The sequence below is a fragment of the Neophocaena asiaeorientalis genome, unplaced genomic scaffold (assembly GCF_003031525.2).
Source record: "Neophocaena asiaeorientalis asiaeorientalis breed wild unplaced genomic scaffold, Neophocaena_asiaeorientalis_V1.1 scaffold678, whole genome shotgun sequence".
In the NCBI taxonomy this organism is placed as follows: domain Eukaryota; kingdom Metazoa; phylum Chordata; class Mammalia; order Artiodactyla; family Phocoenidae; genus Neophocaena; species Neophocaena asiaeorientalis.
The window spans coordinates 628,572-642,450 of record NW_020175038.1 but is presented as its reverse complement, the minus strand read 5'-3'; the positions used below and the strand labels follow the sequence as shown (position 1 = coordinate 642,450).

At 42.0% G+C, this 13,879-nt stretch overlaps 1 protein-coding gene across 1 annotated transcript in view; it reads left to right on the top strand.

Moving 5' to 3' along the window:
* WWP2 (WW domain containing E3 ubiquitin protein ligase 2) overlaps window positions 1-13,879 on the top strand; it is a 122,094-nt gene that overhangs the window by 79,896 nt on the left and 28,319 nt on the right. The window contains exon 8 of the mRNA XM_024763090.1: window positions 10,589-10,678. Within this exon, the coding sequence (XP_024618858.1) occupies window positions 10,589-10,678 (90 nt within the window). The remainder of the gene's footprint in view (window positions 1-10,588; window positions 10,679-13,879) is intronic.

Sequence of the window (13,879 nt, the reverse complement as noted above, 5' to 3'; positions counted from 1 at the left end):
AAAAAAAAAAAAAAGAAAAGAAAAGAAAAGAAAGAAAGCCCTAATTAGCAGGCAAGTCAGAAATTGGGAGAAACCACTTCCCCACCCCAGCGCTCCCCGGAGGTATTTGATGAAAAATGGGGGCCGAGTAAGGAGCGGAGCGCTGTTTCCTTCTGGTTTTGTTTGTTCTGTTTTAATTTTTTTTTTTCAATCTCTTATGAACCTTTACTTTTGTCCTCTGTTCTGTTCAGTGAGGCAGATCTACAGATCACATATTTGGATGTTGTGGCAATGTCAAATTGGTACAAAAGTTTCTAAACATCTAGAAGCTTCTGTACTTTTCTGGTTGCTGAATAGTAACAGTTTGAGCCATGAACCATACTTCAGTAGCAAAGGATTAAAGGATTATACTGGAGAATCTGTGCCTTTTTGCTAAGTAGTATGGTTTAGTTCTTGACTCTGCAGGGATTATTACATGCTTAGTAAATGGCAGATAGTACATGTTCCTGGCTCGCTCCTCCTCATCTCAGGACGAAAGCCTTGTTTCCAAAGATTCTACTGTTGTTGGGACTGGCCCATGAGAAGTTCTCGCCCTGCTATATGTATGTATTCATGTGTAATTAGGAATTTTCTTTCTTTTTTTTTTTTTTTTTTTTTTCTGTACGCGGGCCTCTCACTGTTGTGGTCTCTCCCGTTGCGTAGCAAGGCTCCGGACGCGCAGGCTCAGCGGCCATGGCTCACGGGCCCAGCCGCTCCGTGGCATGTGGGATCTTCCCGTACTGGGGCACGAACCCGTGTCCCCTGCATCGGCAGGCGGACTCTCAACCACTGCGCCACCAGGGAAGCCCAAGAATTTTCATTTTTTACTACACTTTCTTGAGCGCTCCTCAGGAGTTGGGATTATTGGGTTTTTGTATTCCCAGCACCTAGCATAACTTGGCTCCTAGGGAGCTGGAGTGAGAAGTGTTTGTTGAATGACTGGATAAGTGTTTTCATTCTCAATAGCTCTTACAATTTTTTACAGTTTTTTTTTGGGTGGGGGGGAAACTTAGAAACAAAAATAGAAGAAAGAAGTAGAACAACAGCAATAACAAACACACACCCACCTAGATTTAACCACTGGTGCTTTTCATGCACCTTGTGTATTTTTTTGCCTGATCATTGGTGAGAGTTAACATGTGTTAAATGTTTCCAGAGTGCTGGGGAGTGCTAGGTTTCATACGTGGGTTATTTCGGTCTTCACAGCATTCTGTGTAGTTGCTACTTTCACCCTTATTTTGCAAATGAGTAAACCTTAAGCAGTTTGCCCAAGACCACATACACAGACATGTACACATCAACACACATCTACCAAAATTTTTTGACAGTCTTAGGGTATGTGCTTTTAAATTTTATTTTTTAATTGTAAAATATTTTAAGCATGCAGATAATAATAGAAAGTAATATAAGAAATACCTGTGGGCTCCCCTACCAAGCCGTGTCAGACTTTAGCATTATGCTGCATTTGCTATAAAACTCCCCCCTGTTTTTTAAGCTCTTGATGAAGACTGTCAATAAAGTTGAAAGTCCCTGTGAACCCCTCCCCAGTCCCATTCCCTATATACAGAGATACATGGAACTTCATACATTCATTTAAACTGCTATATGGTCTTCTGTTGTATGAATAGGTAAAATTTTATTTATGTTATAATTAAAATTTATTTATATTTATTGTGTATATTCTATATCATATAAATGTAAAATATAACATTTTATATTTGTGTTTATTTATACTATAATTACATCTTTGCCTTTATAAACAATGCTACAATGAAGTTTTTTCTGTGTATGCCTTTTTGTGTGCATGTTTGTTTCTTTAGTGCAAGTACTAGAACTAGGGTTTCTTCTTTGTAGGAAGATGAAGGTCTTCAGTTTTAGTAGTCGCAGGCCCAGCGGCCATGGCCCATGGGCCCAGCCGCTCCGCGGCAAGTGGGATCCTCCCGGACTGGGGCACAGACCCGTGTCCCCTGCATCGGCAGGCGGACTCTCAACCACTGCGCCATCAGGGAAGCCCTCAGATTGCTTTTTGAGTCAGCTCACCAGTTCATGCTCCCATGAGCATGCATAGCATTCCTGCTAAAACTTAGAACGGTCAGATTTTTTTTCATGTTGGCCAGTCTAATGGGTGTGAAAGGGTATCTTTTGCTGGTTTTAATTTGAAAACCTCTTCTTACATGTTATTTTAATTTGGTTCTTGAGTTTCCTTTCTTGTGAATTGTCTATTCATATATTTTTATCCATTTTTCTGTTTGCTATCTGTCTTTTTAATCTGCAGGATTTCTTAATATATGCTGGATACTAATCCCCTCTCAATTATGTGCATTGCAAATATTTTCTCCCAGTCTGTGGCTTGTCTTTTCACTATTTTTTTTTGCGGTATGCGGGCCTCTCACTGTTGTGGCCTCTCCCGTTGCGGAGCACAGGCTCCAGATGCGCAGGCTTAGCGGCCATGGCTCAGGGCCCAGCTGCTCCGCGGCATGTGGGATCTTCCCAGACCGGGGCATGAACCCGCGTCCCCTGCATCGGCAGGCGGACTCCCAACCACTGCGCCACCAGGGAAGCCCTCTTTTCACTGTTGCTTTTTATTGTACAGGAGTTCAAAGTTTTAGATAGCCAAATCTGTTCATCTTTTTCACGTGCCTTTTGTGTCTGTCTGAAATACTTCCTTACTCTGATGTTGTAAAAATTTTACACGCATACGTGATCCCCCTGCCCCCATGTTTTGTAGATTCTGATACGCATGTTATTTCACATTTAACTTCTTTAAAATCAAGATGTGTAGGCTTCCCTGGTGGCGCAGTGGTTGAGAGTCTGCCTGCCGATGCAGGGGACACGGGTTCGTGTCCCGGTCTGGGAAGATCCCACATGCTGCAGAGCGGCTAGGCCTGTGAGCCATGGCCGCTGAGGCTGTGCGTCTGGAGCCTGTGCTCCGCAGCGGGAGAGGCCACAACAGTGAAAGGCCCGCGTACTGCAAAAAAAAAAAAAAAAAAAAAAAAAAATCAAGATGTGATTTACAAACATTGGAGTGTCATAGTTTAATTGGCAGCATTTTTTTCTTTCTTGGTGGTATGTAAAAAAATCTTACAATTGGTGGCATTTTAGATTTAATGAAAAATAGTATATTTTTATAATTTTTAAACAAAATTTTGATTATCTTATGCATGTTATTTTTTCACTTATTTTTGTTACCCAATATATTGTAAACATCTGTACAAATCTATATTATCCACAATGATATTTTAAATGATGGAATACCCATTATAGAATGAACATAATTTATTTTACTAATTCTCCACTTTGGATCATTTAGGTTGTTTCCAGTTTTTCTGTAACATGCTGCAACGTACTGTGACGGATGCACTTAAAGCTAAATCTTTTGACACATAATTATTTCCTTAGGATATGTCCTGGAAACAGAGTTGCTGAATTAAAGGGTATTCATGTAGGAAAGGTTTTTGACTGAGTTGCCAAATTACCCTTAGGAAAGAGTATACCCATTTTTGCTCCCACTATTTTAAAAAAATATTTATTTATTTGGCTGCGTCGGGTCTTAGTTGCAGCATGTGGGATCTTTAGTTGCGGTGTGCAGGATCTTTAGTTGTGGCATGTGGGATCTAGTTCCCTGACCAGGGATCGAACCTGGGCCCCCTGCATTGGGAGCTCGGAGTCTTAGCCACTGGACCACCAGGGAAGTCCCTCACTATGTTTTAAGAGTGGCTATTTCCCTGCATTGCCAAACTTATCTGCAGTTTTTAAAATCTGCAATAATGTTAAAAAATTTTATTTTAATAGACACCGTCTCTAGGAATTGTCTTGCCTGTCTGTGAGAGCATATCTTTTTTAAAATTATTATTATTATTTTGCCTGTGTTGGGTCTTAGTTGTGGCACTCAGGATCTTTCATTGCGGGGCACGGTCTCCTTGTTGCATTGCTCAGGCTTCTCTCTAGTTGTGGCGTGTGTGTTTTCTCTCTCGAGTTGTGGCGCGCGGGCTCCAGGGTGCATGGGCTCTGTAGTTTGTGGCATGCGGGCTCTCTCATTGAGCTGTGCGGACTCAATAGTTGTGGCGCACAGGCTTAGTTGCCCTACGGCATGTGGGATCTTAGTTCCCTGACCAGGGATCATACCCGCGTCCCCTGAATTGGAAGGCGGATTCTTTACCACTGGGCCACCAGGGAAGTCCTGAAAGCAGTTGCCATCTTCCATTGAAGAGCTTTGGGGACTTTTCCAAGGCAAAGAAAATGGGATGGGTGAAGAAGAAAGAGATGAAAAACAGACCTTAATTCAGAGTCCTCAGTAGCTACTACTGTGCCCCCCTGTGATTAAGAGGCATAAAGTGCTGGTTGTTGATAGTTTTAAAAAGGGGGTTAGTGTGCTTGGATTTAAAGGAAAGCTCAGTATTTCAAGAAGGGTTCTTGGGGGAAGGTCTGAGTTTAACACACTTCCTACCCAGTTTACAGAGGACCTACTGAAGCAATGAAAAGAGTGAGTAGGAGATGTGTTCCACCGCACACAGATTTTTGACTCATAAAACAGTCTGACAATGTCCCTACAGGGGAAATAAATCTTACCATTCACCCAGGAAGTGGCCAGAGTTTGGGGAATAGGATTTGGTTCAGAGTTAAAATTTATTATAAGAGCGCGAAGTAAGAAAATATGAATTCCCTGTAATATTTGCCTGAGGGGAGTTGAACTTCTACATAGGCAGCTTTAAGAATACCTGAATACTTTCAGTGTATTTTTCTGAAGTTTAGTTTTTGTCCAGGTAACCAGCAAGGCATCTTTTCTTTATTGCTGCATAAGTGTTCTGGCATGACTTTGTTTTCTGATAGAGAGAGTGAATGTTGAGTGAGAGTCAGCTTTACTAATGCCCAGTGCTTTTGTTAATAAAATTTATTAACAAATTATAAATAATACAAATTAATAATGTTCTTACTAAGAATTTGTGAGTGTGATGATAGCATCTCTGATACTAACCTGAAATCCTCGGATTATCCAGCTTTAAATTCCTTCCCAATTTAATCCGACTCTTGGTGAAACTGTGGTTCTGTCCAAACTTAGGGGAATCTGACCAAGAAGTGTGTTGATCAGGATGGTTGAATATACACTGTAACGGCAAGTAACTGAGAATTGATTTCCTGAAGACCTTTTAGGAAACCTTCCACAAGAAAATGTGGTTCAGGGAATTCCCTGGCGGTCCAGTGGTTAGGACTCCGTCCTTTCACTGCTGAGAGCCCTGGTCGGGGTCCCATAAGCTGCATGGTGCACCCAAAAAAAAAAAAAATGTGTGGTCACTGTTAAGTGACCAGACAATTTCCTTTCAGATAATATAGGAGAGAAATGATTGGATGCCATCCTAATAATGGAATTGAGATTTTCATCCTTTACCTTTTTAACAATGATGGTTGGGGGGGATGGGGGCATGGGCATGGAAGATATACAACTTGTTAACAAATGCAAGTTCGTGTGCCCAGTGGACAGTGAGGTCAAACAATACCGAAACAATGGAGTTTGGAGCAGAGAAAGGTTTATTGCAGGGCCATGCAAGGAGATGGGGGGCTTGTGCCCAGCAAACCCTGAACTCCTCGAAGGGTTTCAGCAAAGCACTTTTAAAGGCAAGGTGAGGGAGGGGCATGGTTAGTTGTCTCAGACTTCTTGGTGTTGGAATCCTTTGTTCATGCAGCTAGGTCAAGTCACAGTGTTCCTGTAGGTCAAGTCTCAATGTTCCTGTAAACCTCCAACAAGACAAATGTTACTCTCTGTTCTGCAACTTTTTTTAATCTCTAAATGAATGGACTCTTAAAGGTCAGAGTCTTGAGAATGGGCTATCCTGTATATTTCAGGCTATAGGCAACATTCTTTTACAAAAGGTGCAGAGCCAGCATGACTAAGCACAGGCAACAGAGCACTAAGGTTAAAGTAAAAGAAACTGATCTAATATGGAGTCAGATTTGCTCTTCCCTATTACAAACTGAATAAAGGACAGTTAAAATCCATAGGAGCAAAGGAAATTTAGGTTAAAAAAAAAGTACAGAGATTAATTGAAATTGGAGACTATTTTTTAAGTACTTTCAAAACAGAAAGACCTGTGTAGTCCATGGTCCAACTAAAGGCTATACATCGAAAGCCAAGGAGCAATGTGTTGGGAAGGGACGTGAATCAAGCTTGGTGCTTTGAACACTGTTTCTGAGAGCATCAAAGAAAGCTATTCAGTGGGAGAGGATATGACCCATGTGACCAGGATGCAGTATCGAGACCCATGGGTAGTTTGATTGAAAAGCCTTTTAATCTCAGCATGAAGAAGATGCTTATAAGGTTTAGAAACCTAACCCCTGCCAGGGATGTGCCGATGAAAGGTCACTTCCAGTATCACTTTCTTGGCATGGGGAGACCAAACCAAGACAGTTGGAAGGCTCAGTCTATATGGGTCAGCAGTTACAGCCGAGAAATGAGAATCCAGGGGCTTGTTTGATTGACGATAGAATCAACCGACTCTGCTACACAGATGGAGGAGAGGGATTTGTATGAATTCTGAGGAGCCATGCAGGTAGGGAGGAGTTGAGAGTTCTCTAAGGAAAGCAGTTAGGCCAGGTCACGGATCAGGGAGGACCCACATGGACATTGAATCTGAGCAGGAGTCCAATTTTAAAAAGAAGAATGTAGATATCAAAAGAAAGGTAATGGAAGAAAGGTCTTGCTCCTCTTGGTAACTATTTTTCTAGCTAAGCCAATTGAGAGGGTTCATAGAAGGACACTGAGATTCGCTGGACAATAACAGTGCCCAAAAGAGAGCCTTTCATTTCTAGGATCAGCTGGGATCAAAGACAGGATAGACAGGTCTTGTCAAGGCTTGGGAGGAGCCGTCATAACTCTTGAATATAAGCAAAGAGGACTTCACACCGATTTCCTTTCTGGCAGTGCAGGAAGACCACTGTGTCAATTCAAGGCATTTAATTCATGGAATTTTAAGAATTATTCCATCTTCAAATGAAACTATTAGCCAAAGTATAATAAAACCGAAGTTTTCTCCTTGCCTCAAATGAAATAGAAAAGAAGCCAGAAGTCGAGACCACTTATAAGATGAAAGTTGTAACAAAAGAATTGTTGGAATAAAGAAAAAATGTGTTTTAGCACCTTTTCTCTCCAACTGCAACAACACATATTTTGTCTTCATTCAAGGGGCAGCCCCACCCACCAATTATGGTCAGTTTTCCAAATAGTGACTGCAAAATGAGCAAAGTTGTTTTATTGGTGCTTTTGTGCCACAAAATTGCCAAGGACAGGAAGGATAGAGCTAATTTCTTAGGAAATGCTGAGGAATTCTCAGCTCCTTAAGTCTTTATTAGGAGCAAATGTTATGAAAGAGTGGCTTGCTACCCTTGCCTGAGGAGCTTCCATATTTCACTACTTACCCTTAAGCCAAGTATCTTTCTCAAGGCTTTCCTTATTTCCAAATTCAGATGAATAAAGAGGGTATCGGATTTGCTGCTTGATTACCCAGCAGACAGGAGGAATTTAGAGAGCTGGTGTGAAATCACAGTATGTTAGCCTTTTTTGCTGAAGGGTCCCCACCAGATCCCTACCAGTCTTTTGAGCTGGCAATATCTGTTACTCTTTTGTCTTTAATTCAGAAGGGCATCGAGAGGGAGAAGAGCTTTAACTTTACCCTGTGTTTATTTTCACCTGCTCAGTTTTGTCAGAAGATTCTGCCCTTTCAATAAAATACTGACTGAAGTCCAAGAATCTTCCTTTTGCAGTGGGAGGAACCCAGGGCACCTGGGCCAAGTCACCAGCATCTGCTTCAACCAGAGCCTTGAGCGGGAATACCCAGGAGAGAAAATGTTCTCGAGCTCATTTTAATGGTGTTTATAGCACTCGGGTCCTCAACACAGTAGTTGATCCCTTTTGGAAGGAGGGAGTCTGGAACTACCAGACCTCACTGCTCCCAGGCTGAGCCTCCCAGTGGTGCAAAATGTGCAGCCTCTTCCCATAGATTGTATCTGAGCAGAGGGTTGTGATTAAAATGGAGCCTAGAAATTAACTAGGTGGACTTACTATAATTTCTCCCCAGTCGTCTTGATCCTATAGGTCCCCCTCCCCAGACTCCTGTGCTAGGGAAAGCTGTTCACGTTGAGGTGGGCTTTGGAAAGGCACCTGGCACCTTGTCTGCTGGGTTGTGGGTTCCTTCTAAGTTCCAGTTGCCCTTCCTTTTCCTCCTTTCTTCCTTTCAGAGTGACATGGTAAAACTCATGGGCTAGAGAGTCAGAGCTGAGTTTGTTTTTTTGTTTAGATTTTTCTGATGTGGACCATTAAAGAAAAATAACTTTAAAAATATTTATTTATTTGGCTGCGCTGGGTCTTAGTTGCAGCATGTGGGCTCTTTAGTTGAGGCATGTGAACTCTTAGTTGTGGCGTGTGGGACCTAGTTCCCTGACCAGGGATCGAACCTGGCCCCCTGCATTGGGAGCATGGAGTCTCAGCCACTGGACCACGAGGGAAGTCCCAATGTGGACCATTTTTAAAGTCTTTATTGAATTTGTTACAATATTGCTTCTGTTTTGGTTTTTCGGCCACAAGGCACGTGGGATCTTAGTTCCCCGAGCAGGGATCAAACCTGCACCCCCTGCATTGGAAGGTGAAGTCTTAACCACTGGACCACAAGGGAAGTCCCAGAGAGCTGAGTTTAAATGCCATGTAAGAGTTACTTAGCCTCTCTGAGCCTCAGTTCCCTCGATGGTGATGGCATGTGCCACCGTAAAGGATGAAGGCAGGACTGAATCAAGTAAAGATGAGCCTGCAGCTCATTGTGGACATTCAGTGGGTGATGGTTACCCCGTTCCCATCTTTGCCTTAGAAACCTTGCATATACCTATATCTGAATTAACCTCAGAGGGGCTTATCAATGCAGTCCGCTGATCAGACGTGAGAAATGGTATCGAATAAAGCTGATGTCTATTTGAGTAGGCACACCAGGCTTAGTAACAGAAGTTAGGACATTTATTTCAGTGTACAGTCAACTCTGCTATAACATATGTGTTCCTAGAAACCACCACGCTATGCCAAATCATGCAGTAAAAACCACAGGGCTTATGGGGAAAAATGGATTAGGGGTGTAACACTCAAAAATTTGTCAGTGACACAAATAGGAACCTAATAACGATGGTAGCATGGTTTTACACATGTTAAATGGTTGAGATCATAACACTACAATACATATGGCACATTTCCATGAGAAGACCTGAAGTCTGCTTGTGGAAGCGGGTGTTGGAAGGGTTGGAGCTTGTGAGTGTTGTCATGAAGTGGCACAGAGGGTTTTCTGAAATCAGATGGGAGATGTAACACCAGATATGGGTGAGTATGGTGTGTAGCATGCAGTAAAGTGAGGTTGCCGGCAGATAAGTATGGGTTTTGTGTATTTCTACACGACTGGGTTTAGCTGGGGGAAGTCTTCTGTGTTCAACTAGTGTGTTTTGAAGGCCGATTCATGCAAAGCAAACCCAAAATTCATAGTATGTTCCCTTATGTATCAATCACATTGGCATAGATTTGTGTTTTTAAAACAAGCATTTCAGTAGGACTGTACTAGCTTCCTGGCAGAGGTCACCTTCCCCTAGGCAGTACCCAAAAGTAGAAGTAAATAAAATCAATGTAAAACATAAAGGCTAACGGGACCATTAACATCCTTCATAAAATGGTAATCATTTTATAAACATAAATCTTTGCATCCCGTATATGTAGGTTACTGTATTCTAGGGAAGTGGAGTTATTGTCAGATTGCATTGAATGTGGGAATAACACGAGTGTGGGGACGGGTGGTCCTTGGCTGTATTTTGTAGTGATTTTGTCTTTGTCTTAACTCTTTGGTTCATCTGCTACCTTGTTGTTCTGCCATTAGCACAGATGAGCCACCCTCAGCACCCTGATCTCATAGTAACCCACACACAGACTGAGGGGTAGAGCAGCCAATAAATAGCAGTATGCTATGTTTCTTGATTCATCCAGATCTCTTTTAAAGATCCTCTGTAAATGAATCCTGTATTTTAAAAAGAAATGTGATCATGAATATATATGATTCTAGGAGAACAGGGATAGTCATATAATTTGTGACTTTAAAAGGTAGTAGGCTACAAGCGCTGGAGGGTCCATGGATGAGCTTTAGGAGAGGTCCGGGAATCCCAGAAATTGCACACACATTTTTGTTGGTGAGTGCATTTTGGAAGCTTTCATCACATTCCTAAAGGGCTCTTTGATCCCCAAATGGCCAAGAGACAGTGATTCACAAAAATCCATGGCAATGTAGTTTCATATGGGTTATTTAGGGAATTTAGCGTGATCTATGGGTTATCTAGTACTTTGAATCCATAAAGGGGAACTGTTACAGTGTTTTCAAGAAGCAGACGTGGGTGCCACCATCAGTGACAACGTGGAGCTTGTCTGACCAGCGGGTTGGTCTTGCATGTCGACTTTGATGTTACCTCTCACATTAGCCTAATAGTAGTGAATGACTCCTTTGAGCAAGGGCATATGCCTTTCACCGGTGTGTCTCATGTCTCCCTTGACTTTATTTTGCAGATGGGAGCAGCGAGAGCTCCCCAACGGGCGTGTCTATTATGTTGACCACAATACCAAGACCACCACCTGGGAGCGGCCTCTTCCTCCAGGGTAAGGCTTGAACCAGTAAGACCCTAGGCTCTAGAACTGGCACCAAGAGTCCCCCATCAGCTTCTCCACCACTCACTGCCATGGCCATCTCTTTATTTTCCCCCACTCTCCTCCTTTCTCTCTTTATTTTCCCCTCCTCCTACAGTCATCCCCTTCTACATTCTCTGCTCTCTCTTTCTACTTTCCCTTCTTCCTACATGTGTTGTATTGGCCATGGGCTTTCTTAAGTGGTATTCAGAGCCCCCATGGATATTGGGTTCTGGAGGAAGGAGGGCTGGGGAGGCCTCCGGGGCCCTTGGTGTCTCACTGGCCTCAGTCATTTCACCTACAGATATATCCTGTAGGGCCCGATTTTCAGTTTCTTTCTGCAGAGGTAGCAAAGTCCAGGGACATTTATCCTGGGTCCCTTGATTGCCGTTCCTACTCACTTACTTTAATTCTGCTCTCATTTCCTAGGACAGACTAGGAACATTTAGAGCATCTCTGGGGGAAAAAAGAGCACAAGGAAGCCAAGATAGAGAGGGTGTTGATGCATTTCATAGCGCCCTGTGTCCAACCAGCCCCTGGAGACAGTGTGTTTCTCGTTCAGCGGGCTTTGCGAGAACGCAGCTAAGTTCTCCAAAACCAGAGGATGAGTGAGGCTTCCAAGTGAGGGAAGAGTGTCCAAGTTCAAGGAGAAGGGGTTTGGTTCCCTGTCTGCCAGGGACAGAAAGTTCTTTCCACATGTGTCTCCCAGTCCTGAGAGCTTTCGAAAGGGAATGCATTCTGCTCTCAGGAAAGAATCACTTCCCAGTAAAGCAGCCATGAAGGGCTCCTACATAGAACATGAATGCTGACTTCCCCCTCTGAAGCTTGCGGAGGGAGAGGATGTCAGAGGTGGGCGTATCGGGAGAACCCCCGTGCTGTTTTGTTCACCTGTCAGGCGTGTGCCAGGCAAATATCACCTCACTTTCCAGTCCTACAAGTTTCCACGGATGGGCTGCTTTTAGTTTCAGTTTTCCAGTAGAATGTTTTTGTGTTTTCCTTTTCTTCCTTACCGTTCTGGAAATCACACTCATAATCCGCCATCCTTAGTTCTCACTCTGTTTCTCCTTTTACTTTAAGTCCAGGGAACTTACCAAAGATAAACATAGACTTCTTAGAAAAAAATTAAAACATTTTATTATGGAAATTATAGAAATTTTCATATTGAATTTTTCAAATATGTGGGACAAAGAATGCCCACACACTCAACACCTAGGTTCAATAATTATCAACTAATGGCCACTCTTGTTTCATCTATACCAGCGGTTGGCAAACTGTGGGCCTGTGGACAAAATCCAGCCTGCCACCTGTTTTGTAAATAAAGTTTTATTGGAACACAGCCCCTCTCATTTGTTTACTTATTGTCCATGGCTGCTTTTGTGCTCATTGGCCGAGTTGAGTAATTGTGATCCAGACTGTAAAGCCTGCAAAGACTGAAATATTTACTTTTCGGCTCTTGGTAGAAAACATTTACCACCTCCTGCTGTGTAATCCTCACTCACCCCTCCCCCACCCCTGTTCTAGATCATTTTGAAGCAGATCCCAGACATCGTATCATTTTATCCAAATTTCAGTATATAGTTCTAAAAAGTGTTCTGTTATTAAAAGTAAAAACACTATGTTATTAACAGTATTTACCTACCACCATCAAACCCAGTGAGTAGTCAGATTTCTCCAGTTGTCTCACAAATTAATCATCAACTTTTAACAGGGCACATTGCACACTTGTATGTTGTGAATTTATAGCATGTATATATTTTTTTGGCTGTCTTTTTTGTTTTGAACTTTTGAATTTTATTTTATATATTTTTTATACAGCAGGTTCTTATTAGTTATCCATTTTATACATATTAGTGTGTATATGTCAATCCCAATCCCCCAGTTCAGCACCCCACCACCCCCCCCCCGCCACTTTCCCCCCTTGGTGTCCATACGTTTGTTCTCTACATCTGTGTCTCTATTTCTGCCCTGCAAACTGGTTCATCTGTACCATTTTTCTAGGTTCCACATATATGCATTAATATGCGATATTTGTTTTTCTCTTTCTGACTTACTTCACTCTGTATGACAGTCTCTAGATCCATCCACATTGCTACAAATTACCCAGTTTCGTTCCTTTTTATGGTTGAGTAATATTCCATTGTATCTATGTACCACATCTTTTTTTTTACCACATCTTCTTGATCCTTTCGTCTGTCGATGGGCATCTAGGTTGCTTCCATGACCTGGCTATTGTAAATAGTGCTGCAATGAACATTGGGGTGCATGTGTCTTTTTGAATTATGGTTTTCTCTGGGTATATGCCCAGGAGTGGGACTGCAGGCTCATATGGTAATTCTATTTTTAGTTTTTTAAGGAACCTCCATACTGTTCTCCATAGTGGCTGTATCAATTTACATTCCCACCAACAGTGCAAGAGTGTTCCCTTTTCTCCACACCCTCTCCAGCATTTGTTGTTTGTAGACTTTCTGATGATGCCCATTCTAACTGGTGTGAGGTGATACCTCATTGTAGTTTTAATTTGCATTTCTCTAATGATTAGTGATGTTGAGCATCTTTTCCTGTGCTTATGGGCATCTGTATGTCTTCTTTGGAGAAACGTCTGCTTAGGTCTTCTGTGCATTTTTTGATTGGGTTGTTTGTTTTTTTTAATATTGAGCTGCATGAGCTGTTTACATATTTTGGAGATTAATCCTTTGTCCGTTGATTCATTTACAAATATTTTCTCCCATTCTGAGGGTTGTCTTTTCATCTTGTTTGTAGTTTCCTTTGCTTTGAAAAAGCTGTTAAATTTCACTAGGTCCCATTTGTTAATTTTTTATTTTTATTTCCATTACTCTAGGAGGTGGATCAAAAAAGATCTTGCTGTGATTTATGTCAAAGGGTATTTGTTCTTCCTATGTTTTCCTCTAAGAGTTTTATAGTGTCTGGTCTTACATTTAGGTCTCTAATCCATTTTGAGTTTATTTTTGTGTATGGTGTTAGGGAGTATTCTAATTTCATTCGTTTACATGTAGCTCTCCAGTTTTCCTAGCACCACTTATTGAAGAGACTGTCTTTTCTCCATTGTATATCCTTGCCTCCTTTGTCATAGATTAGTTGACCGTAGGTGCGTGGGTTTATCTCTGGGTTTTCTGTCCTATTCCATTGATCTGTATTTCTGTTTTTGTGCCAGTA